Raw genomic sequence first — 25,672 nt, 5'->3', positions numbered from 1 at the left:
TCATATACAATGTTTTTTGCGTGCAAAGAGGCGCGTGAACCCTCGAGAGGCGTTAATGGCTACGGTGTACAATTTTGCACCAGATAAAAAATGGATATGAAACGATCCAGTTTCATTCCACGATAGACTAAACAGGAAAAGACTCGAATGACTGATTTGTCGTGATAAACTGAGCATTTGTGATTGAAAAAAAAAAAAAAAAACGATGATTCGATGACGACGATATTTGTCCTTCGAACGATTTTTCTTAATGTCTTTTAATAACGATTGGTTTTCTTTGATTTTTTTTTTTCGTACCGTAGTCCAAACTGTTTCCCAGTTGTTTTATCGTCACCGATCTGGTTTCTAACTGCACAACTATTCTAAATGGCGTGCACTAACGGATATTCGATAAGTTTGAAAATTAATTTTCACCATAACCAATTCTAAAACTAAACTTTGAAACAAACGTTTTTGACAACTGAGTATGTATACATATATACGTATATACTATATATATATATATATATATATATTTATATATTTATATATAAATTATACATGTAAAACTGGATTCAGCTGCTTAATAACGCAATCGAATTCATGTGCACACAGCATGATGTATATATATATATACATATGTGTGTATGAAGACATACCGGCAAATCTAGGCAACTATGTACATCCCTAAGTGTACGGGTAATGTATGTACTTATACACCCAGGCACCCATAGTACATTACATTATTGCACGTAAAGGTATACGACGGGCCTCAGGATCTATAGGTACGAGCGTCTCGTAACGCCCGTTGAGACTTAAGACCCATGCAAGAATCATGACAGCTCGGGGCTATGTAGGCGGACTTGCCGCCTTGCGCAATATTCGGACCTAAGCTGTGCCTAGTATCGTTCTGTCGGTTATTAAGTAAATAGGTTATACCTTAACGCGTTGTTCAGCGCGAGTCGAGTCGCCGAGCCAGCAGCCGTGCCAACCAACTCAATCCGATCGGTTCCCCAGGCTCGAGGCTCCTCGACTATCAAGACGTAACAGATTGCCAACTCGGTAATGCTGTTTCAAAATATAACGGGGTCCAACTATTCGGAAACCCAATCCCTGCAAACACTTTTCCTTATTTTTAAACTGATATTCTGTATTTAAAAATATAGATCGGTATTAAAAGAGTTTATTATTACTTCTGATTCGTTTCCGTACAGATTAGTTTTCTCAAAAATGCGTTACACGGTCGAAACGATGAATTGGATCAAAAAACCGGTCACGAGTTGAGTTTATGTACTACTTTTGTGTTTGACACTATAGATCGGTAGAAAATCGGTAATGATGTTTGTTTCTTTTTATTTAGTGTCTTTCGACAGTTTTCTTTGAGGTACGTAAAATAATCTACGGACGATCGAAATCATAAATCGGTATCCAGAAACCGGTCACGATTTGAGTTCTTTTTTTTCGATTGATCGAACAAAAATCGTTTTCTTCACGGTTTAGCTCTATCTTGGTAACGATGAGCAAAAATTTTTCTCGACCGATTTATAATCTACAATGGAGAGAAAAAAACTAGTAACCGTTAATGATTGAGTTTAAAGTTTTCTCTGTGAAATAAATAAAATAATCAAGCTTAATTGTAAGACTGTTCTTTGGGCTTGACATAATATACAGAATAATTTCTTTGGCCGTGCAGAGTGACAGGATCGTTAAAAACAGAAATCGGTAACCGGATTTCATTTCATTTGATTTTCGTTTCGAATGTCAGTGTTAAACACAGTGATCCGTGGCTTGAAGTATTTTGATGGTGATAAAATCATTCAAACAGAGAAAGAGAGAAAGAAGGAAATCGGCAGTTGGATACGGAGGTGAAAAAATTTCCGTTACCATACACAGTAAATTGTGTATCTAGTCCAATTATTGACCGGGCGAGTCTTGCTCTTCCGCGACTAATGCGCGAGTGGCCATGGTGGATGTGCGAGGTCACCGAGTGACAATGATAGTGTCGAGGACTCGAGTGGCCCGACTGACACTGAGGGAATTGTTTTTACCGGATGAGGCGGACAGCAGCCGATCGGCGTTAGAGCAAAAAAGGTTCGGATTTTTATCCACCTTTTTACCTTCTTCTCTTCTATTTTCCTATACTTTTTTGTTCCCATACCGATCAACTGCGAATGGCAAGGACTATCCAGCCTCCAATATTTCGAAGGAGGTGGACCGGATGATTGACTGCCCGCGGACTGTCCCAAGGATTATTATACATACGTGACTGACGCTGTTCCTGGTCATTCCGACCACTCGCTGCACGGTGGCCTCGGCCAGGACCCAATGCACCAGCGTTACGGGATGTTTAATTTACTGCGAAGTTTTTGCACAATGAGAAGAGAGAGCAAGGATAGAGGATCGAAGTAGAGAACTAATTCGTCTTGCGAACTGGGTCAGCTGAAATCGATGTAAGAGAGTTGGGATCAAAAAAAAATCGAAAGATGCCATCTGGTGGCAAGAAATATACCACACCAACCGAGTCGTGTTTTATTGTAAAAGTTAATCTAAAACGCACGTGTCACTCGGTAATAACTCAACGTAACTGAACAGAAGTTGAATTACATGGAAGAAGTTTTCCGTCACTTTATATTCCTGTGTTTTAGGTAAAACGATCAGCTTTTAACCCAGTTTTTACGCCATATTACTCGAGCTACGAAACTACTTCAAGTCCTGCAATAAGAATAGGATCGAATTGTAGAGTCAAAGTAAGCGATCCTTCAAAGAATTGATTCAATAACTGGATTCCATATCCTCTTTCTTCCTTCCGATTCGCGCGATCGGTACTCCAAAAATTCAGCCGCAGCGGGGCGCAACGATCGGTCAGTCACAGCGGGAGGGACTGACTGACTCAACTTGAGATTTCTACTGGGAATTGCAAAATAAACGCCTCTAGGCTTCAGGTTTTACACACGCAGACAGAGACACTAGAACTAGGTACAAGCGATATTTTTGTCGATCCGAAACTGTCGCTGCGGTGCTATTGTCAGTTTGATATATCTATATACACATGTGTGCTCACCTAGGGCTACCTCGCGTCTCGTCAGACTAGATAATTAGAAAAATACACACTTGCTTCCAAACTCACACGAAAGAAACTACCGGTGAGCTCCGATCGTAAAATCTTTCGCAATATATATAATTTAAGCGCGTATTCATACACGATGTCAAATAATCGTCAAATGTATGTCCGATTAGAAATTAAAAATTGCGGTGGTTTTTTCGCAACCGATGAAAAATCGCAGTTGATCTTTGGACGGTTTTCAAACCAGTGCCTTAGTCTTGAATTATGAACGTTAAATGAGCTTGAACGTTCTTTCCACTAGGCGTGTTATTCCAATTTATTCGACTTTGAGTCATTCCATGGGTGATAAAGTGCGGGTAAAAATATTGAAAACCAATTTCAATACACCGATTATATTGCATGAGTACCTATCTATGTATAGATAAAAAGATATATAACCACTGACATAATTGCGTAGCGTATACACGTATAATGTATAATGTATTTGAATCGCATTCTCGCCTTGATTACACGACCGTGTGTCCAATTGTCTCACATATATTTATTTTTAATTAAAAATTTATTCTTGATACTGAAGCTGCACGTAGCGATGTTTTAAACTCGGGCATACGCTTACAATAATTAATTACATCATACGTTGGAGGTTTTATCCGTCTCGATTCGAGCATATCATACGTACGTATACACATAGGTGTACGCTTACGCGTTGTTCGTATATTTATATTGCACGTATTAACATGTTTGCTGCGATGGCTGTATAGCATATTTTCTAGATACATGCCCGTGGATTTGGCCATTTCGTCGTTTATATCTCAAAACAGATTTCTCTTCAGAGAAATTGCCTCTATACTCGCGCGTCCTCGTGGACGATGGCATGCGCGTCTTTGCGCGTGTGTATATGTATATATCAGGCTTCGCATGCAGTTGGATTTCTCGGTTTTTAACTTCGTGTCTTGATGGTGTTGCGATTTAAATCGCTGTCCATATGTTCATCGAGACCGTAATCGGCGGAGGAAAGAAACAGAAAAAGAAACCGCCCGGCGATAACCTGATCGCTTCACATTCAAATTTGTATGCATGTAGGTAAGCTTTTTTCGGTTTTTAGCAACAGATCCGAATTTTTTAGGAATACACCCGAGATAATCAGGTCTTCAATTTGTTCTGGTTTCCATTTTCCGTTATATCGTTTCTTTGCTTTGGAAACTTTCAACCGATTTCTATTTGAATTCTTCTATAAATTGAGTATCGAAATCGCACATTCATAAAAATATGATTCAGCTGTCAGATAATTATAAAAATAAAAAAATAGCCAACTCAAATATAGAAAAACGATTAGTTCTGGAATGCAGTCTCAGAAACGCGACACTCGTATCACAGGTTCATTAAGTCAACTGGCCTAATGAAGATTAAAAAAATTCAAGCTTTCTTAATAATTAACGGACATTGCAAAATTTCATCCACGATATTATATTTGTCACTTTGAATTTCGCAATTTTAAAGCAAAAATAATTTCGCAACTGTATCGGAGACCCACAGCGCAAGAGTAATTGTGAAAAAATTGCTCTGCAGTGACCCTGAAACTGATAGAATAAATGGGAAGAAAAACAGGCGAGTGAGTCGGAAGAAAAGAGTGCGCACAGGCAGAGGCGAATTACGGCTCACCTCAGGTAGATAATGCCAAGCCGGCATAATAGCTCACTGACAATAGGTAGAGGTAAGCCCCGTTGAAAGGAGGTCTGCCTATGCCTATTAGACGTAGCTCTAATGCGCCGATCGGTCGGTTATACACCGATAAATACATGCGTTGCGTGTAGTGGTACGCATAATTGATATTATACTCGATTCATTGTTCCCGCACTAATTGCCGTGAACGATTTGAACGCGATTTTAACCTAGAAACTGCGTGCAAAGACTGAAAATCGGCCTTCCTGCAGTTTACCGGGAAGTCCAATTTCAAATTCTGGGCCCTTACCTGACGTCACAATTGTCTAACGGCTGAGAGGCCGGGTTACCGATCGTCCCGTGTCGGTAGCAGCTCGTAACTCATACTCTCAAATGGAATAAGGTCTAGTGCACTATTCGCTTGTCATACACAGTTGCCCAATCGAGGGTGATTAGTGGTAACCAATGTACCGATTGCCAAGAATTCTACCACACACAGCCGCCTGTGCACAATTAAGAGTTTAGCCTGCCTTTAATACCTCTGGCTCTGTTCTCCAGCTGTTGTTACTTAAGACGGGCTACTCTCAGCCACACGCTACTTGTATGCATATTTTCCTACCGGTCGCGTACCGATCTATCCCACAATCTACAATCAGTCTGTATCATGCGCTCATGCGCAGGTATATTAAACGAGATAAACCGATATGTCGTCGTCTCCTGTATTTGTTATATCGGTTGTAACAGGTACCCCTGTATTTTCTAGGAACCGATTTCTGATCGAGATATGTACCAGGATTTATTACACATGCGGTGTATTTATATGCATGAGAGGTACTTACCCGGACTTGTTTTTCCTCGCTGTAATAATGGGCGACGACTTAACGATTCTTGATCAAATTTATTTTCAACATAATTTTTTTCGCACGGCTTTCGTTTATTTTCCACGATTTATCCGACGGTCTTCATTGCAATTAATTTCATCGGTCATTTCAGATTTGTTGACTCCTCCTGCCAATTTTCTCACTAATTTTATCAATAAATTTGCTTTTTTCATTGCTCCAATTTTCACAAATTCATTCAGCAACTTTCTCGTAAAGATTTATTCACCGATCTTATGGCCTGCGTTTCTACTTTTCTTCAAACAATGCTCAGAATTTTCTTACCGATTTTTCCTTCCAAATCTTCGTTCCGATTTCGTCGCCGATTTTCTTGTACGTTTCTTGAAAAAATTCCGTAACGATTGCATATTCTTTCTCGTGGATCGATTTCAGACGGATAATTGATATCGATTTCTCTCAGAACTTTCAAAATGATTTCCTAAACGATTTCACAAATCAACCTCTTTCCCTCCAAAAATTTTTTTTTTTTTTTTTTTACTTCTATTATAACGGAGAATTCGATCCAACGATTTTGGAACTCGAGCTTTTTGTTAACGATCTTTCGTTTCTCCTATTTTGTCGATCGATTTCGAACATTCGATCTATGGCGATGACGAGAATCAGATACACGGACGGTAAAACCCCATTTTCATAAAATAATGAAAAAAACTCCCTTGTTTCAATTCTGGGTATACACATGTTGCATACTCCGCGATGCGGCAGAGACAGAGACCCCGCGTTCTTGCACGTACCCCAGAAGTAAGATGGACGGCGACGGGTGGTTTGAGTTTATACTGCACCGGGAACCACACGCGTCATTTCGTATGCGATGTACAAGACTTGAATATTTTTTTCGTTTCATTTATTTATTCTTTTTTTAGTGTTCTTTTCAACCACTGATGCGAGCGTGCACTTGTGTGCGTGTGTGTGTGTGTGTGTGTGTATGTGTGCGTCCTCGCCCGCGTGTTTGTTTTCTTCATATTTCCTCTTCTTCACTCATTTTTTCCATGTTAAATCACGCGGTGTAGTATAACAATCGGGATAAACGGATGCTACCACGAATTTAGATGCACCCAACGTTTCTATACACAATTCACGTATATTCGGTATAATTCATTTTATTTTGTACTTCTTATTCAGATGCTCACTAGCAGTGCCACCATCAGTTCCCTCCATTTCTTTGACGTTTTTTTTGTTCTTATTTATTATTATCCGTCTTTCTTTTTTATCCTTGTTTTATTCTTTCGCATACGAAATAAATCGGCCGTAATCACGTTAGAAAAATTTGGCAGGTACTCTTTAACCTAGGGTAAAAATAAGGTTAAAAAATAAAAGTAAAAGCTCGGAACAAGGTGGCACGTATATTAAAATGTACAAGGCAAAAAACTAGAGACAGCTGTAATAACCTGTAACAAGCTTTTCGTTCTTTCTTTTGTTTTTCTTGTTCTTGTAAAAGACCATAAAGCAATCACCAGTCCAGTTATTACGGATCGAATGGTGCAGGATATCGTATTATACTGAAAGACCGAGCAGTGCACAACCGAGTTTCTATGATACCAAGAACGTACCTAATGACAAAGTAAATGGCAAGGAATAAAGGAATAAGAGTAAAAAATCTAGACACATTCTTTCTCTCTTTTTTCGCACCAACCGATCACATCTTATGAAGAAAATCGGAATTAACATTCGTTGGGCGAAAGACCTGCAAGTCTTTCTCTTATTCTTTCTTGAAAAGAGAAGCGGGATTTATTGTCGCTCCGCAGGGAATCGGTTACAGGTCCAAGGCTTGCCTATTATATTCATGTGGGTCAAACGATCGATCGATCGATCGATCGGTTTGCCGATCCATTCTTTCAGGGCAAAATAACGCGCATCAATTATTGTCAAGCGATATTAAATAAGCCATTCGCAGCGCTGGTATTACAAATCTTAACTCCGCCACTAATTGGTAATTAGGTCTACTCCTGGTATGCGCAGACCGCGACTTGTTCAGGATATTTGCTTCGGTTTTCTAGGCCAAGTCGAGCCGACTGCTCATCTTGTGGCTATGGAGTTAGCGCTGCACTGGACGTTGCTGACATGCCATCCACCTTAACCTCACTTTTCTCTCCCCCCCCCCCCCCCCCCCCCACCTCTGTCTCTCTCTCTTTCTCTCTCTATTCATCTCTACGCACGGTGCTCCGTCTCTGGAAGTAAAATAACCACTCGATCCAGGTGAATATATATTACGTACATATACATTTGTACGTATAGCTACGAGTCATTGGTTGGTTAATTAATGATAAAGTTTAACGGTCGCTGGACGTTAATTTAGTCCGCGATCTGAGCTCCCCCTTTTCACCTCAACTTGTACTGCACTGAAAAAGAAACCGAGCTAGCTTAATGTCTCTTGGGATTAAGAGTTACTTTTTTACTGTTTATATTTCGTACGTGCCGAGGCGTATGCGTAAGATGAAGAGAGAGAGAAACGAGTGACAACGTTTAGTATGAAAAGTTGCAGGTATAATAATGATCATACCTGTGAGATAAATAATTATCGTGGGTATACACAAGTATACACCGTACGCATATGTAATATAAAAAAAAAGTTACAGGTGAAACCGTATGTATTGCACAGAGGACGCGTGTATAACGTGCATGTGAGATCAAAATGAAAAGAAGGTAGGTGGCTTGATACGAAAAGAAAGAATTGAAGAATGAGAGTAATAATTCATTTTTAATATCGAGAACGGGAAGAAACACGAAAACTAAATTAAAAGAAGTAACGGTATACAACTATTATGTAGCGTTTAATGTGAGAATGACCAAAAATTTTACGCGTATTTATTCAAAACTGTTGATTTTATTATTATTTTTATTTGTTCGTTCTTTTTTTATTTTTCTTCGTTTTTCACAGTTTAATGGATTTCGAACGATCGTTCCTTTTAACCTGAAGAATATTATTGTGATACACCGAATGAAAAAAAATACTTGACAATTTACTTTGAATGAGAATTTTTTCCGAATAAACGTCAGTATGAAGCAAACATTGAAGAAGCACACGATTGATATTTTTTGTTATAGAATTGTCCATTGTGCAGGTACAAAGAGAAATATTCCATTACAAACAGAAAGGGAGAGAAAAACAGTCATCTATATTATTCTCAACTCGTCTTTGCCGTTCAGAGGTTGAAGCACAATTACGTACAAGAAAGAAGCTCTTCTCAATATTGTTCACGCAAAATGAAAGACATGGGACAAAATCCACTTGCGTAACTATCGACGTGCAATTTGCGTGCAACGTGCCTATAAATTATGCCATCGTATTTTGCCGCCATTTTTTGTTCGGTTAAGATAAGGTTAGGTTAGACTTGCCAGATTCCATCTAGGATATCGAAACGTATATACATATACAGCATGCCTGCTGTGTTATACGTACGCAACGTATTATTGCCACGTCATTTCTGGTGGGTAGGGTGATATTTATACATGCCCACATTATTGTACGTATATGTAAACTATATCGGTATACGGAATGTAAATGTATAAAATGTCAATAGCTGTGGGTACATAATAAACCGCGGAATAAATTCTATAATCAATATAGTACATAAGGTTAGGTGGATATAAAATTATGCGCGCCCGCTGCTGCATAAATAACCAGCGCGTGTATATAAAAATAGGTATATGTTACTGCTTGCAATTTTTTGCCGTGAACTATGCTGTGTTCATAAGTCTAGATATGTGCATACGTGTGTTCGCCAACGATGTTAATTATCGACCGTTCCGGATATCCGTCGGGCGTATCGGCCTCTACGTCGTCGACAGGATCTCGATACACATTTTTTCCTTTCTCTCTCTCTCTCTCGCTCTCTCTCTCTCTCTGTCTCTTCTCGGTATGATATTATTGCAAAGAAAGGGAAAGAAAAAAAAAATGACAAATAAATGAATAAATATTGCTAATTAATTACGCGCCGATTTGAGATGCAGGAAACTGAGTGTCTCTCTTTCTCTCTCTGTCTCTTTTTCTCTTCATTCTTTTTGCCTCTCTTTCTCTCTCTTCCGTTTTTTTGCTCGTTATATGCTTTTTTTATCATAACACACTTGAGGTATTATATTATACCTAAACAGCCGCCACAGCATCTACTGCTGCACAACAAAGATTAGACAAACTCGAGTCTCCACTGTTGCAGGTCGCTTCACCTTTCCGCGGTTCTTTTCTCCGCTAGTCTCTATTGTATTATACAAGACAACACGCCCAAGCTTCAACCGCAACCGATTTATTCCTAACCGGATGTGGGCAGCTAGTTCTTGCCGCACTTCTTTTCTCCTCAAACATTACGCGCAAATTAATATGCCTACCGGCATTTTTCTCCAGACTCTTGTAAGAATCAACGATGCATAATAAAACGGGATGCGATAATATCGTCGATAATCCAATCCGAGTTAGTGAATTTTGACACAGTGCAGGAATATAAGCAACTAAAACCGCAGCCTTGATGTCGCAATTGGAATCGGCAAGGCCAGAAATACCCGGATTCCAAGAAAAAAGATATAGAAGGAAATCTACTCAGAATTCGAAGCGAGATATTTTTTAAGCACGTCAACGCAAACTCCTCAGAACAAATAGGCACAAATAAGCGCAAGTAGGCACTGAGAGGACTACTAAAGACAGGGAGGTAATTTACCGGCATCGATGGACCCTAACAAGAGACTTGCATCACTATTAAACCCTGGCGTTGGGTATGCAGCCAGTGCTGCTTGTGAAGCACGAAGTTTATCGGGTACACTAGCCTCAGAGTTGTGCTGCACCGAGGTGCAAGTACTGGTACTATTAGACTTTATATACCTATACCCACCTGCGACTGTCTGTGTATTGTACAAGTAGATAGATTATATACACTTGCCGCTACCGAGCGACTCACTATGCTCGTGGACTAGATTCTCGCCGATATAATTGCACAACGCCACGTTTCGTTTCGTTACGTTTCGATCCTTCGTTCTTTTGGGTTCTCGGCGCACCGTCTGATCTACGATTCATCAGTGCAGCTTGATTTATCAGATTTATTTGAGAAAAAAAGAATTGCGACGATTGCGTGTAAAACTCTATGACCGGATGATCAGAGGATTCAAAAAACTTGAGAAATTAAAGAAACGGTATTACTTTCGTCTTCAATAAATTCTAGATGACGGTAACAGACCTCCAAACTTTGATTTGAAACGGAACTACATATCGGCTAATGGGGGAATACCCAGGACCGAATGGTCTCGAAATCCGTTTTATCCAGCTCCAGAGTTATGGATTCGCGTTGGAAACAACCGACAATGATTAACGACCGTTAGACTGTATCCAGGCTATAAAACACGCGCTCGAAAAATGGTTAACACACCAACAAGCACCCGCATAAATATTGTCTTTTTGCACCGTATATCGGACGCTCTTAGTGCCATATTGCAATCAGAGAGAAGTGGAATCGCTCGGACTAGACCAGACTAGACAAGGTAGCTGCCATAATATTATGCCTCGTTCAACTACACGCGGCAACGAGCGACCTGCTCAAGCCTACAACGCGATCAAGAAATAACTCGAGTATGTATATCACGCACATGCACATAGTTATATGTATACATCCAAGTAGAGCTAGTTCTAGTTGTGAAACTCACCTGAGCCGCCACCGCCACCAGAAAACGGTACCTATTTGTGATAGGTCGATACTTTTTTCCCAAATCTTCACCGGTAATTTGAATTCATCTATATTTACCTCGTGGTCATCGTCGCGATGTTCCAACTCCCTAACTTCTACGATCGAACGGGTATTTCATGGATCGTGTCCGTTGAACTGTGTCACGAGCAATGTCAGTGCCTGTAGGCTTTTAGATACTTGACGCTAATTCATCGACCATAAGGTAGGAGCAAAGGTTCCGTGCATCGGTGGCTACGTATGGAGAAATTTGATCGAAGTGTTCGAATTTTGTTCACCACTTATACTCCTCTTGAGTGTCGCGCACGGAAATTCCGGATGACGATATCCAGCCCATTGTGCGCGAGTGTCCTGGTCCATTGACTCGAGCATCTGTACTTACGTACACGGACAATTAATGATACAAGTAGAATACACGTGTCTGTACCTACTCCGTAAGAGGTAACGACGACGAAAAAAACATTAGTTGGGAAAAGCAACAACCGCGTCTTAGGAGAGACGAAGTGACGTGATCTCCTTGCAGCCATCGAGAGTGCGAGCTTCTAGGTGTTTAGAACTCACTTCACTTCACTTCGCACTGCGATGATGACGACGGTGATGATGATGATGGTCCTTAAGAAGTTTATAACGGTGGATTTATCATCTATGTATCTATCTATAATGTACATAGCTAGACGGACCGCTACCCTGCGGAAAGAAAAAGAAAACATTGTTAGAGGTATATCGAAGCCTGTGTGCGCGCAATGTAAATATGTGTGACACGCACACAATAAAAGCTTGCTTAGAACGATGCGTTATTTTTGTTTTATTTTTATCTACGTTCCGCTTCTTTTTCCTTTTCTTTCCTTGACACTTGACAGTGAGTACTGATGCTTGACTAAATAAAGCCCGTGCAACATCCTGGTCTAAATTCAAGACCGAGCGAGATGCTAGATCTATCCTAGACCTTCGGAACAGCCTTGTATAATCCAGGCGTATCTAACCTCAGACCAACCAACAGCCATCAACAAGGAACTACGTCCGTCTTTCCTCCCCCCTACAGGCAAACGTTGTTATCCGCATGTATTATACTGCGATACGTTTTATTTACGATTGTCTGTCGATCCTCAAGTCTCTGACTCATTCAGCAAATCACATTATACGTACTTACATAGTGTGTTCGTAATAACCTGAAAACATAAATGGCGCACACAAATAGCCGCTGATCGGTCGGAAATCAAGGCATCGAATTCCGGTGACGGCTCGAACTCTGAGTTGAATATTTTTTTTACTATAATTTGCTACTTAGCCGAGATTCACTGTCTTTTATGGAAATCGGAAGACCGATTCCAGTTCAACCCAACAAGTAAAAGCCTGCATCTGATGATTTCGCATGGAACGGAAAAAATGGGAGAGAAAAAAATATGATACATAGTCTTAAAAACCACTCGGTGAAATTCACATTCCTTATAAATTACCCGCTGCATGGTTACACGTGTAATGCGATCAACGAATGAGCTTCTTTCGTTGAAGGATTTTTTCTTTCTCTCCTTTTTGTTCCACCTACTTTTCGTTACGGATTTTCTTTGTCCCCATACCCTCCAGCGGTATTGGGGCTTGTATTTGACCGTCGACTACAGGAAACACATAAGACGAGGACGGGCCCCAGCGAAATCATAAATGCAGAAGCAGGAAATTTAATTTAGTTATCGCTGATCGATAAATGAACAGGTCACCTCTTCAGCGGGTCCCCCGCTTAGCCCCAACCCGCACTGTGCTCATTATATGTGCCTCGCTCTCGCACGTCGTCGACGTCGTAGATAGAGAAAGTGCGGCACGGCCGCTGTTGCCCCTGCTCTGGCGGCGGCGGCTTGATCTCTATCGTTTTTCTTTCCTCGTACCGTCGAAGTCTGTAGCCGATCTGGACCAAAAGCCAAAGCCCTCAACTGCAATATCACACCTCTTCCAGAGGTATCGTCGAAACTTAAACACTTCGTGTTCCGATGTTTCCAATCTTATCGATACTTTAATTCCTCATTTGATATTCGGTATACCGATTTCCTGGTTTGTGTTGTTCCTGAAAACTGTACGTTTATATTTTTTTATTGTGAAATAAATTGAAACAAGTTGTCGTCCAATATTTCTCAGCTTACCGATCTTTACATTGTTCACTTGATATTAGGTATACCAATTTCTTGATTCATGTTGTTGATTGTTTCTGAAAATCATACGCTCCTGTTTTCACGATGTCGATTCAGTCAATTCGTCTTACAATGTTTTCAAGCTCACCGATCTTATCATTCTTCATTTATTACTAGGTACCGATTTCCTGATTCAAGTTTTCGACTGTTTCTAAAAAAAAAATGATTCCATGTTCCAACGAAATAACCTCGTTTTTATCAATGAGCAATCTGTCGCTTCTTTGGCGACTTATTCGATACTATAGGTACGTACCTTATTTCTTGATCCGAATTGTAGGTTGATTACGAAAAACGTGCCTCAACGTGTTAAGAAATAAATTTGATAATATCAACAGATTATTTATTTTTATTACCGATTTCTATATCTACTCATTGTCAGGCATGAACGATTTTTTTTCTGTGCAGGTCAAGTAGGTACCGATCATTTCCTGATCCTCGATTTTTTCGTATTATTGTCCCTGTACTTTTACTTGTTTCTTGTCTATCCGTTCTTTTTCATAATGTCACGGTTATTTCAATATCATTCATTCCTGCCGTCAATCGTTTGCTTATTATTATTATTTCTCGCGCTTTGTACATTACTTTGAACGATACGGAACTTTTTGTTCATACACCAGATCTTGTTCTCAACTACCGGGTCATATTTTCTTTGCTCCCTGCATTATTATTCTTTTTTTATTTTTCTTCTTGTTTTTCGAACTGATTCATGATATTTTGCGAGTTGAAATCGCAGTACAAGAAACTTTGACAAGGCCACGAAGTGGCCCGAGGGCATCACGGATGGGTTGGAAAAACAACGGTTACGGAGGAAAGAGTCTCATCGTGAAATCGTTCCGGCTAATTAACCGATAAAGCTTCAGGTACCGGCGTATCATTACAGCTTGTAAAACTGGCCGTAAAACGTGCCTGATTCTCAATTAAAAAGTGCACTCTTATAGATATAGACATACGCATATATAATATATACATAAGGAACATCACTCGACACTTGTATGAATCGTATACGCAGCAGGTCTTACCATTTAGTGAAACGAATCTGCACCGCCATCTAACGGTTACACCAGAAACCTTTTTTTGCGCAGACAAATCCAGCCGATCATTTGTAGTAATAACGATGGAACCATGTAAATTAGAATACCACTTACACGTATTCCCGTGATCAAATATAACCAGATAAACAAAATTGCTTGATTAATTCGACAGTTGATAATACGAGCCTACTGATTCCGAATATCTAAGTTTAAATATCATCGGTTGAGAGCAACAAAACCCTATCTTAGATTTTGGTCCAACAAAACCTCATCTCAGAATTTCGTTCAAAAATGTCGTATGTCCTCGGAGATACAAAAACGAAATACAAAGACGAAATTCTGAGATGAGGTTTTGTTGGACCAAAATCTGAGATGAGGATTTGTTGAACCAAGTTCTGAGATAGGTTGTTGTTACTCTCAGCCGACGGTATGATCTACTTGTGTGTGTACACATGTATATGTATAGATATACAATGTATAATACTGGATTGCCAAGATTGAGTTGCGCAACTTGCACTTAGGCTCGGTGTGTCTCCTCGACTCGGTGTTCGCCGGAGTTACCGACTTACCTGTATATTATGTATATACGTATCGTATATACATTTAAATATATATATATGCTGAATTTATACCCGGGCATATCGCGTTCCCACGCCTTGAGTATGTGAGCCTGGTCTTCGACCTAGTGACTATACCTGCAACCAGTGCTCTTGCCTATCCAGCATCCTTGTGGAGAACGACCACGTGCAGATCCAGCATAACTATCCTGCACAAGCCTCCGATTCCACCACCACCTCCGCCTCCTCCACACTGCCGCTGTTCTATGTGCGCAACAACTTATACAATGTGCATAAAATATAGGGCATCCATGCACAGCACGCGGTCATTAAACAATGTCGACGAATCGAGCTTCACCGAGTTCGGAGACCATGTCGCAATTCCCATGCAATGCTTGACATTCGTTGATAGTCTCGTATAATTGATCAACTCTTGCATTCCACTTCGATGTTTATAATACTTCACTTCAGTGAAACTCTAAACTTTTTTCAATGTACTCGAAATTTTACAAGTATGAATAAAATTCCATAATCAATATATGGGGCATTCCACGTCAGATCGACCTGACCAAATCCCTCACCCTCTCAGAATTATTTTAAGCTTTGTGGATACTTTCCATTACTTATCAAGAATAATTGTGATTTTTTTGTAGAGTTTTACTTGACGACGATCAGAATTAACATTCGATATAATATATGTGGAAATCGAGAATGTCTAAAGTGTAATGAAGTATAACTCTAAAACTACTGCTAAGATAAAAGAAAAGTTACATACAAAAAAGTTCCAGTTTTGACTGAACTTTAACACCAAAATATGCAAAAATTTATTGAGGTCGCTGAAGGTCTTTAAAACTCAATAAATGTTACTTTTTGAGAATTTTTAAAAACGATTGAAGTCTTGTCGCTGAAAAGTCCAGAGGATATTCTTCTCTTAATGTTCCAAAACTTGTGTAAATTTCGTCATGGGCCGGGATTTAGTTTCGAAGCTATGCATTTTTTTCTGAATTGTTTTCTAAAAAAAAAAGAAAAAAAAAACTTTTTCAGTAAGAATCCGGCGCGTTGATTTCTACCATTCTAGGCTTCACCGGGCGTTATGTATTACGAACTGTGGTGGTGGTTGTTTGGGTTCTCTCCGTGCTGAGGCGCTGTTGAGCGAAAACGTCGAAGTTCGCGCGGGTAATTCAAGCTATACTCGGATAAATGAATTTGGAATATTTTGATTAGACGAGAAAACTTCTGTGTATGCATATCCTTATGGCCGAATAAAACGTTTTGGAATTATTTCATATGATGTCGACAACATTACGACATGACATAACCGTTTCTACGAAAACTGAAAGAAAAAAGCTCGTATCGTAGAAACCAAATCTTAGCCCATGATGAAATTTACACAAGTTTTTGAAACATATGACAAACTAATTTTTATTCATTTGTTAAAACTTTTCAGCGTCTTCGATAAATTTTTGCCCATTTTGGCGTTAAAGTTCACTTAAAGCTGATACTTTTTATAAAATCAATAGTTTTCGAGTTAAATTTAAGTGAACTTCCGACATTCTCGTATGCCGCATATATTATATCGAACGCTAACTCTAAACGTCGTCGAATAACAGTGTTTAAAAAATCTCAATTATTCTCGACTACTAACACGAAGTTTTCACAAAGCTTAAACTAATTCTGAAAGGGTCAGATTTTTGGTCACGTATGCCCCATGTATAGAAAAATTGTTTTGCCAGTTTTGATGGATTTTTTCCCGTTCCTCAATACGATTTTCTTAAAGTACCACACAAAAAATGTAAGGCTCTTTAAAAACCTGGACTTGATAGCGTAGGAAACAAAAACGAGTATCCAATTTCCAATCTGATGAACAACTTCCGTATTATGCCACTCGTTTGCAATTTTTATATTTCGTATTTATTGGCAATGGTTGATGATCATCACATTGTGGATTAGATACTAAAGTTTGTATTCGGTGTTACCAGGATTGGTGAAAAAAAATATTGACCCAATAAGCTTTTTCAAGTCGACCAATTTCTGATTTTACTTGAATGACAAAGTCGTCATAAGTATTGGATACGATCAAGAAAGCTTGAAGTTTTCTGAGGTGTGCTTTGAACTATGTATCGATTTTGTCTACACTTAGTAATTTTAATGTTCTCTTCTGATCTATAGGGTTTTGAAGAAAAAAAAGGAACAAAAAACAACACCGCAAAAGCCAAGGATGCGAAGCAGGATCACCGCGCGGAAGATTCTGGTATCCGACGGCAGATAAGAACCCTCTGGAAAGTGGAGGTGGAAGTATACAGAGTGATTTCTTGTCCCGGAGAACTGGATAACGAGTCGATCCATCAATCGAGAATCGAGTCCCGTCAACCGCACCCGCAATGGATATAACGGAGACGTTCGCGCCGGGCGGAGGAAACGAGGACCTTGGCAAGACGGATTTCTTCGACTTTGTCGTGTCGCCTGCTCCGCACGGGCCGTCGGGAGACGGAGTTTCGGACGAGGAGGGCTTCCTGCACCGTTCCGCGTGCCGCAGCATAGGCGTGAGTTTCCTAGACGGTCCACGGCACCAGGACACGCACGATTTACGACACGATCTCCACGGCTCACCGTTCGTCAAGGAGACGAACAACAACACGCTGACGGCGCTGCCACCGGTCTCTACGATCACCGGCTCGCTGACGCACCACCACCACCAACACCACAACAACAGAAGCCACAGCTGCCCGACGCAGCAGAGCGTCGACGTCACGATGCAGGAGCAGCCGTCAACAGACTGCGATTACTGGGGCGACGAGGGCAAGGAGCAGACCTGTAGCATATTTCTGGAGGACCTTAGCAAGTACAACTGCTGGTCGACAGGCAGCAACTCGGGCCACGGCCAGAGCCACGACTCGATAGTTCAGGGTGAGGCCGCGGGGCGTGGCTGCTCCGGGTCCCATCGGCAGAACACCGATGGTGCAATCTATACCTTGACGGTACTGAACAACGACGCAAACTCGATGGACGCCCTCGACTGCTGCAAGAGCCCGCCGCCGCCGTCGACGGACTCTTGGCCACTGCGGCCGAACCTCGACCTCGACGCAATCCTGAACCTCGACCCTGCCAACGATCACGAACACGAAACCGTTACGGAGAACTCGCGACGCGAGAGTTTCCACATCATTCCTGTAGCCGGAATGGGCTCTCAGTACTCGACCGACGACAGCGGTTTCGTCGAGAGCAAGGAGCTCTGTGTCAGGGGTGGACAGACTCCGGCCCACCAGACCGGCGACAACAACAACGACTGGAAGCTCTCGGACCAGAACCACCTGCCGGAGGGCGGAAGTACCGGCGACTCCGCCGAGAGCCTCCTGCGCAGTGCGCTTCAGGGAAAACTCTACTCTGGCGCGTCCTCCCAGGCCGTATCTTCGTCCTCATCGACAACCTCCCAGACTCCGAGTCTGGCGCTCCAGGGAACGACGTCCGGCACCCCCCACGTCCAGATCATCGCCGACCACCAGCCCGCCGACGAGACGATGCACCCCTGTACCGAAGAAGACCTCCTCCTCTCACAGCTCGATGCGACGACCTACCGACCTGGTGACTACGAGAAGCTGAAGAGTATAGCGAACGAGGTCGTTGAGTACTGCAGGATCGAGCCGGTCTGCAACGTCTCCGCGACAACAACGGTCATGTATACCCTGGACCCAGCCAGCGGGAGCCTTGGAACGATCACACTTCCGGCTGATTTGAGCCAGATGGGAACCGTGACCGTGGTCACAGCTGGGGGGCAGCAGGACACCGTCATAGGGCAACCGCAAACCGGTGTCAGGACCGAAACTGAAACCGCCCCGAGTCAGATTCAAATTTCCCCAACGCGAGCGGCACCGGCATCGACTTCCGGTACGACCAAGCCTACCAAGAAGTACATGAGGCGGGTGAACAGGAACGGTAGCGGAGGTGGCGCCGCGGCCGGTGGAGCTGGGAGCGCGAACGGCACGCAGCAACAGGGCGGCGGGTCGCCGGGAAGCGTTCAGCGCAAAGAACGTTCACTCCACTACTGCAGCATATGCAGCAAGGGCTTTAAGGACAAGTATAGCGTCAATGTTCACATCAGGACGCACACCGGGGAGAAACCCTTCGCTTGCTCGCTCTGCGGTAAGAGCTTCAGGCAGAAAGCGCACCTCGCTAAGCACTACCAGACTCACGTCGCACAAAAGCCGGCCGGTGTTGCGGCCCCACCGACGCCAGCGCCAACACCACCAGCATCGACCGCGGCGAGCGTGCAAAACACGCCTGCGTCCACTCCGGCTAACGGAAGTCCCGCGGCCTCCGTATCGGACGCTAATTCCGCGAGCAGGAGCCAGAGCAGTAACGATCAGAACCCCAATTCGTGCAATTCCAGCACCAGCTAACCGGGGATTAGACTGATTAGATGTCCTGGAGAGAGTCTGAGAGGCAGAAATAGGCGCGGGTGGTTTTGGTTCTGATCGGTTTTGGGGAATCAATTCCATCCTGCGATGGAGGCGAGGAGCGGATGCGATTCACCTGCAGCGGCAGCGGTGCTACGCTGGTAGTCAGAGCGCCGAGCGCAGACTCGAAAGTACCTATTACATACGTATACAGAAAATTGACAAGGTCTTTATTATCGAAATCCTATTAGATACGCTACATATGCGACGCGCTTATGGCGAAAACGAGCGTGTAGGTATAAAGATAAGAAGAGCGGAGGTTTTCTTCTTTTTTTTTTGTGTGTATTTCTGCATAGTTACTGGGAAACAATTGAATTTCGAGGTCGGATCATTTTTAAAGCCGGCGATTTTGGATAGAGGAACGATTACGAAAAGAAAACACATGTTGCTTGTATAGTGTATGCTGGTTAGATCATATTTATATGGTTGCAAGTATTGGAAGAATTGATTACCTGAATCAACTAAACAGATCCTGTAGTCTTTCTGGTTTTTTGTTTAATTTTTTCATTTTTCGAAAATTATTTCTCAATAAGTGGAAATGAATAGATGTACCTCAAAAACACTACACTAATAGAACACAATAGATTTTCATCGACATCGATTACTTGTTATTTTTCCATTGAACTATAAAGTTGAATGTGCGCTGAATCAAACATTACTTTTCGAATCAGCAATTGTATTTCTGTCAGTCAGTAATCATCGAATCAATTAACGAACTGGTCTCTTTGGTTTTCCTTAAATTAATAACTATTCGTCATATCAAACAACTATTCAACTGCATTGTCCCGAATTGGTGTTACCCAGCATACTATTTTCTAATGTAAACTAATTGAAATCCCGTTCAATTATTCATTGTGTTCAATTATTCCACGAATTTGGTTTAAGTATAATCATAAATTTTGTATATATACTATGTGAAATAGTGGTGCATAGGTGTGTACTATGTGGCGTATCGAGAACACTGCTTTGTTTGAATCCAGTTACAAAAATAACTATAATCCCATACGCGTACTAAACACGAAATAATATTCTAACAAGATAACGAGCAAAAATTATGACAATACGTTGACTTCTTTCTCGGTTCTCGAAATTTTATTCCTATGTACAAGAAAACGCACAAAATGAAGACAAAGAGACTCTACTGTATAATTTTTAATCTGTTACAAAATAATGATAGAACTTTTTGATTGAAATATTTTGAACACATACACGCGTGTAGCAATAATGTATTATACTAATACTGTACGGTTGTGATAATGTACGATAGCATAATTTCGCTGCATAACAAAAAGAACAAAAACAACGATACGAAATCGTGAACAAATAACAATGACTCAAAACAATTTACAAGAATTGACTAGAAAATTTAAAGTGAAAATTAAATAAAAAAAATATAAATCCATAGTAACAATATATATAGTAATATAATAATAACGTCCACAATATATTATATGTAAGTTTAGCAACCATATACGTATCTGAACGATGTGTGCAAATACGTATATACATAGAAAAAAAAAAGTATGAAATCGAGTAAAAGTGATTTATACCTATCATATTATGTATAAATTTGTACGTCTCTCTCATTTTACCTATTTTTTTTTTTTTTTTTTTTTTTTTTTTACTACGATATATGGTGTATATAACACTATATACCCTGCATATAACTGCATAAATATGAATAAATAATTAGTAGCATGAGCTGTGATTTAGATACATACTCAACGAATAATAATTATACTTTTACACTATATTATATATAAATAATATACATGCGTGCGTGTATATTCATAGATATATATTATATATGTACCTACCTACTCATATAAAATTTTTGACCGTCCCTTCCACTATACATTATTTATAGTGTTGATAATAATAATGATAACGACGATAGCAGCAATAATAACTCAAATAACAATAATAATAATACCAATAATAATGATGGTGTGATGCAGCTTAAACTTCGTTGAACGTTATATACAGGGTGCCTCATTTCAATCAATCCAGTCAAATATCTCGAAAACGAAAAGTGTGAGTGATAAATGTTTGAGACAAAAGTTGAAAGGTTTGAAGGGGGAGAAAAGATGAAAGTATCAGATTTTCTGTAAGCAGACCCGCCAAGATCAGATGAAGGTCAACTTGGTGTTTTAAAATACAATAGTATATTTTTCTCATCGGCATTTGCAAGGGCAATTTCGAAATATTTGACTGGATTGATTGAAATGAGACACCCAGTATGTAATATACGTTATAACCAGAATTGTTCGAGTCGGGTCGGGTAAAATCGGGAAAAATCTATTGGTTTCGAGTCGATTGATGAAAATGTCGGGATTCTCGTAAATATGAGTTTTGTCGAAGTTTTCTGAATTTCCGAATCTCCCGTTTAATGACGATATATACTCTTTACTAAATAATATTATGAATATTATACGTGAGTCAAGTTACCCGCGTTTCGGGTTTCTTAAAAATCTCTGGTCTCCCGAAGATTCCGGGATCGCCAAAAAATCCGATCCTGTACAAAGCCGTCCCGAACCCGAACTTTTTAACACCGCATTCAATATCATTAAATACTCCTACGGCACGCGAATGACAATTTCTTTTTTTTCTTACAAAACTCTTCTATCTTTTGTTTTTACAACCGTTTACGACGATTACCGTCGATTAGTTTAACGGGACGGAGATAATTCATTGTAATACACAATTATGCTTTCGATATAACAACCTTAACACACCGATTGCGCGCAATCAGTTTTAACATAAGCCCTCTTGCCAATATTCAATAAATACGTCCAAATGTACATACTATTTATATAACATGTACTGTAATACATACTTACCGACATTATCATTATTATTATTATTATTAATAATATTATCATTATTATTGTTATTGTTATTATTATTACTACTATTACTATTGTTATAACTTGTCGGTAAGTAATTTTTTCAGGTTTTCCCTTTTATCGCACAATTATTATACGTACTTGGATACATCACCCAATAATGAATAGGCGAGTGAAAAAAAAATTTGCTGCAGTATTTTGCAGTGATACTGTAAGATTTCCGTTTCCATCTCAATTGGAAAACATAACGTGAATGAAAAAGTATAAATTTCGTGAAATTGGCAATACGTTGTATAAAAAGAATTCGCAGCTGTACAAAATATCGTAAGAAGAGGAAATGGCAAATAAAATATGCAACTTCCTTTTCTTAGATATTAAAAATATTAATGGAAGAATACGAGAAGAAACCATCGCGTAACATATGATATAAAACAATATGCAATATGATACTCGATTAACTTTGTACGTCTTTTTTTTTTTTTTTTGAATACTTTTATAATATTTTGGTACGCGTTCTACTTGTCTTCTATACTTTCTAACGAATAAAAAAAAAATAAATAAGCTATGCTCTGTGTACATATACAATTGTAGATTATATTACACTATAATAATCGTAAGTGTAATACATAATTATCATGTATTAAAATAATGTAATATTTATAACGATAAAGAATATTCAGTGTATTATTGAACGTAGTGCGAGTATAGGTATAATACAATTAGTAATTGACAACTATTTACTTTTACCGTGTATACATCATATGATAACTATGATGTTATAGTTATTTTATTGAAGAAAAAAAAAAACAACATTTAAAACTGAAAAATCTAAATGATTAAATATTATTTGTTCAATCCGATTGCATTATGCGCATACGAAAACAACAACAACAACAATAATAATAATAATAGTAGTAGTAGTAATCGCATGACGTGTATATGTATGTAATATAAGATTTCAAGAAAAGTTTCCATCCCTTAAGTTACCATGGTAACTAGAGATTAATTGATTGATTAATTACTTTTGATACGATAAATATTTATATATAGTGATAAATAATTGAATAAACAAATTATTAAATATCTTGAACGATAATACTCAGTGGCCTGATATACGTACAGTATATTCGAACCGCAGCTTACAGCAGAAGCGAATAATGATGAGATCAATAATTTTGTACATTCAAATGAATCAGAAAGTAAGGAAGTAAAAGAAAATAATAAAATAAATGAATGAATAAATGTAACAAAACGGTCTATAATTTCAATCTAAATCTGCACATGTATTATAAATGCATGGTATATACAAAGGCCTAACCAGTACAAAACAGATGATTGTTTTATATACATATAGTAATATATATGCTATATACCATAAAAAATATAATATTTTACATATTTTATTATAAGATAATAAAATATGACGTGTTTTTTCTTTTAATTATTATTTCCTTCCATACGTTATGTTTGAGACGAAGTCGTAAAATAATATATAATTATGCAATGTTATACAAAGATTGTGTGAAAAACAAAATTAATGGGTATCTAAGATATGTATATACATGTACGTAATTATACATCACACGTTATATATTTTCACACCGCTCCTTGTGATTATCATTACTATTAGTATTGTTATTATTATTGAATGTATTCCTTCTTTTACTTTGAATCCGATTATAATAAAAACAATAAGCGATCGATTATTATCTGCCCCTTTTACCCCCATCTTTTTTGTCGCCACACTTGATATTTCCAAAATATGAAGAAAAAAAGATAATTGCATAAAGAGATAAATGAGTAAATGAATCAACCAATAAATATAAATAACTATAGGTAGTTGCATACTTTTTGTGATTATAATAACGATACGATTGTAGAGAATTGAATAAAGTTTAAGAAATAAGAAAGTTTATCATAATATAATTAATCGTTTTTAAGAAAATCGCCGTGTATAGCATAAAATATGATAGATTGTAGATTACGCTTAGAGTTATTATTTCCTGAAAATCTCCTACTAACATATACCTTGCATAATGCATACATACACAGTGTTTTTCTATCAATTCGTAATGATGGTGTTACAATGATAACTATGGCAATGATAGAAATAATAACCAATAACAGTCGGAGATCAGCATGAATTTGTACAACGAATGTGAAGTTAAGAGTATAGGTATATAATAATAAATTATGCAGCGGAAGCGATTTTTTTAGATACAATTTGGAAAAATAAAATGAGATTTTTTTTTGCATCCCTCTCCGTATGTTTACAACTCCGCGCGGTTCACGAGAAATTTTTATACCTCAAAATCCATCGGAATACGATAAAAATACGTTTATCTACTCTTTTTACTCATGTACTTACTGATTACTGCCATTCTTATCGAAGTTATGGTACAAATATGTTTGGGTATCTATTGACAAATACCTACGTAGTTTTGAATAATACAAAAATAACACCACGATTATAGCTATCAGTATCAGCAAATTTGAATATAATGCACGTATGACAAATGAGTATTTTTTTCCATCCTATTTAATGTTATATTTATATATTGAGAAGTGAGAAGAAGTGGAGGAAACGAGCGAGAAAATTTTTTTTTTTTTTACATTTTCACGAAGTATAAAGGTTCTCGATATAATAAGTAAATATATAATATATAACAATTTACCCTATAAATATTAGATCTAACAGATTATAGCGCGTATTGATACAAACGTATAATGTTTGCATAAATTTATATGTACTGCATTAGAGAAATGTACCTACAATTTTTGTAACTTGTGTTTACTTCAGTTACAATCTTGCATGGTATAAATAATAATAGCGGTAATAGAAGTAGTAATAGTAACGATGTAAAACAGATTTGTATGCTTTTATATAAAAAAAAAAAAAAAAAAATGGAAAAACTACATTTATACATGTACAATATATTTATGTAATATATATTATATTATCGAAGCTGAAAAATAGTGTTTTTTTTATCATTTTAATAGAAAAAAATGAATTGATTCCTTCCCCTCACTTGCGCAATAAATAATACAGTTCAACTTTACTTTTTTATCCATCTATTCGAATCGTACAGAAATAGATAGGTAATCACCGATTGATTGCGACACTCGTTACATAATGGTTTGATCCGTGTATCGATGATCATCCGTCAAAGATCTTTCAATTCTGACGTATGTACCTATGAACGCACAATATGCGAATTCGATTCTATACCAATTTTGTGACACTGACCTTCATTATCTTCCGTCAACGTGAGAGATCGAGTGATTGTCACATAATCCATATAGAATCAAACTCGGATTATGTTTCGAACCGAAAATGCGG

General features: G+C 38.9%; 1 protein-coding gene across 1 annotated transcript in view; it reads left to right on the top strand.

The window, feature by feature from the left end:
• LOC124182563 (zinc finger protein 648-like) overlaps positions 1-25,257 on the top strand; it is a 34,989-nt gene extending 9,732 nt beyond the window's left edge. The window contains exon 2 of the mRNA XM_046570001.1: positions 17,202-25,257. Within this exon, the coding sequence (XP_046425957.1) occupies positions 17,414-19,429 (2,016 nt within the window). The 5' untranslated portion in view covers positions 17,202-17,413 and the 3' untranslated portion in view covers positions 19,430-25,257. The remainder of the gene's footprint in view (positions 1-17,201) is intronic.
• The last annotated feature ends 415 nt before the right edge of the window (positions 25,258-25,672 follow it).

Source organism: Neodiprion fabricii, chromosome 5 (assembly GCF_021155785.1).
Source record: "Neodiprion fabricii isolate iyNeoFabr1 chromosome 5, iyNeoFabr1.1, whole genome shotgun sequence".
NCBI classification, from domain to species: Eukaryota; Metazoa; Arthropoda; class Insecta; order Hymenoptera; family Diprionidae; genus Neodiprion; species Neodiprion fabricii.
The sequence above is the reverse complement of the archived record's forward strand: the minus strand, read 5'-3'. Positions and strand labels throughout refer to the sequence as shown.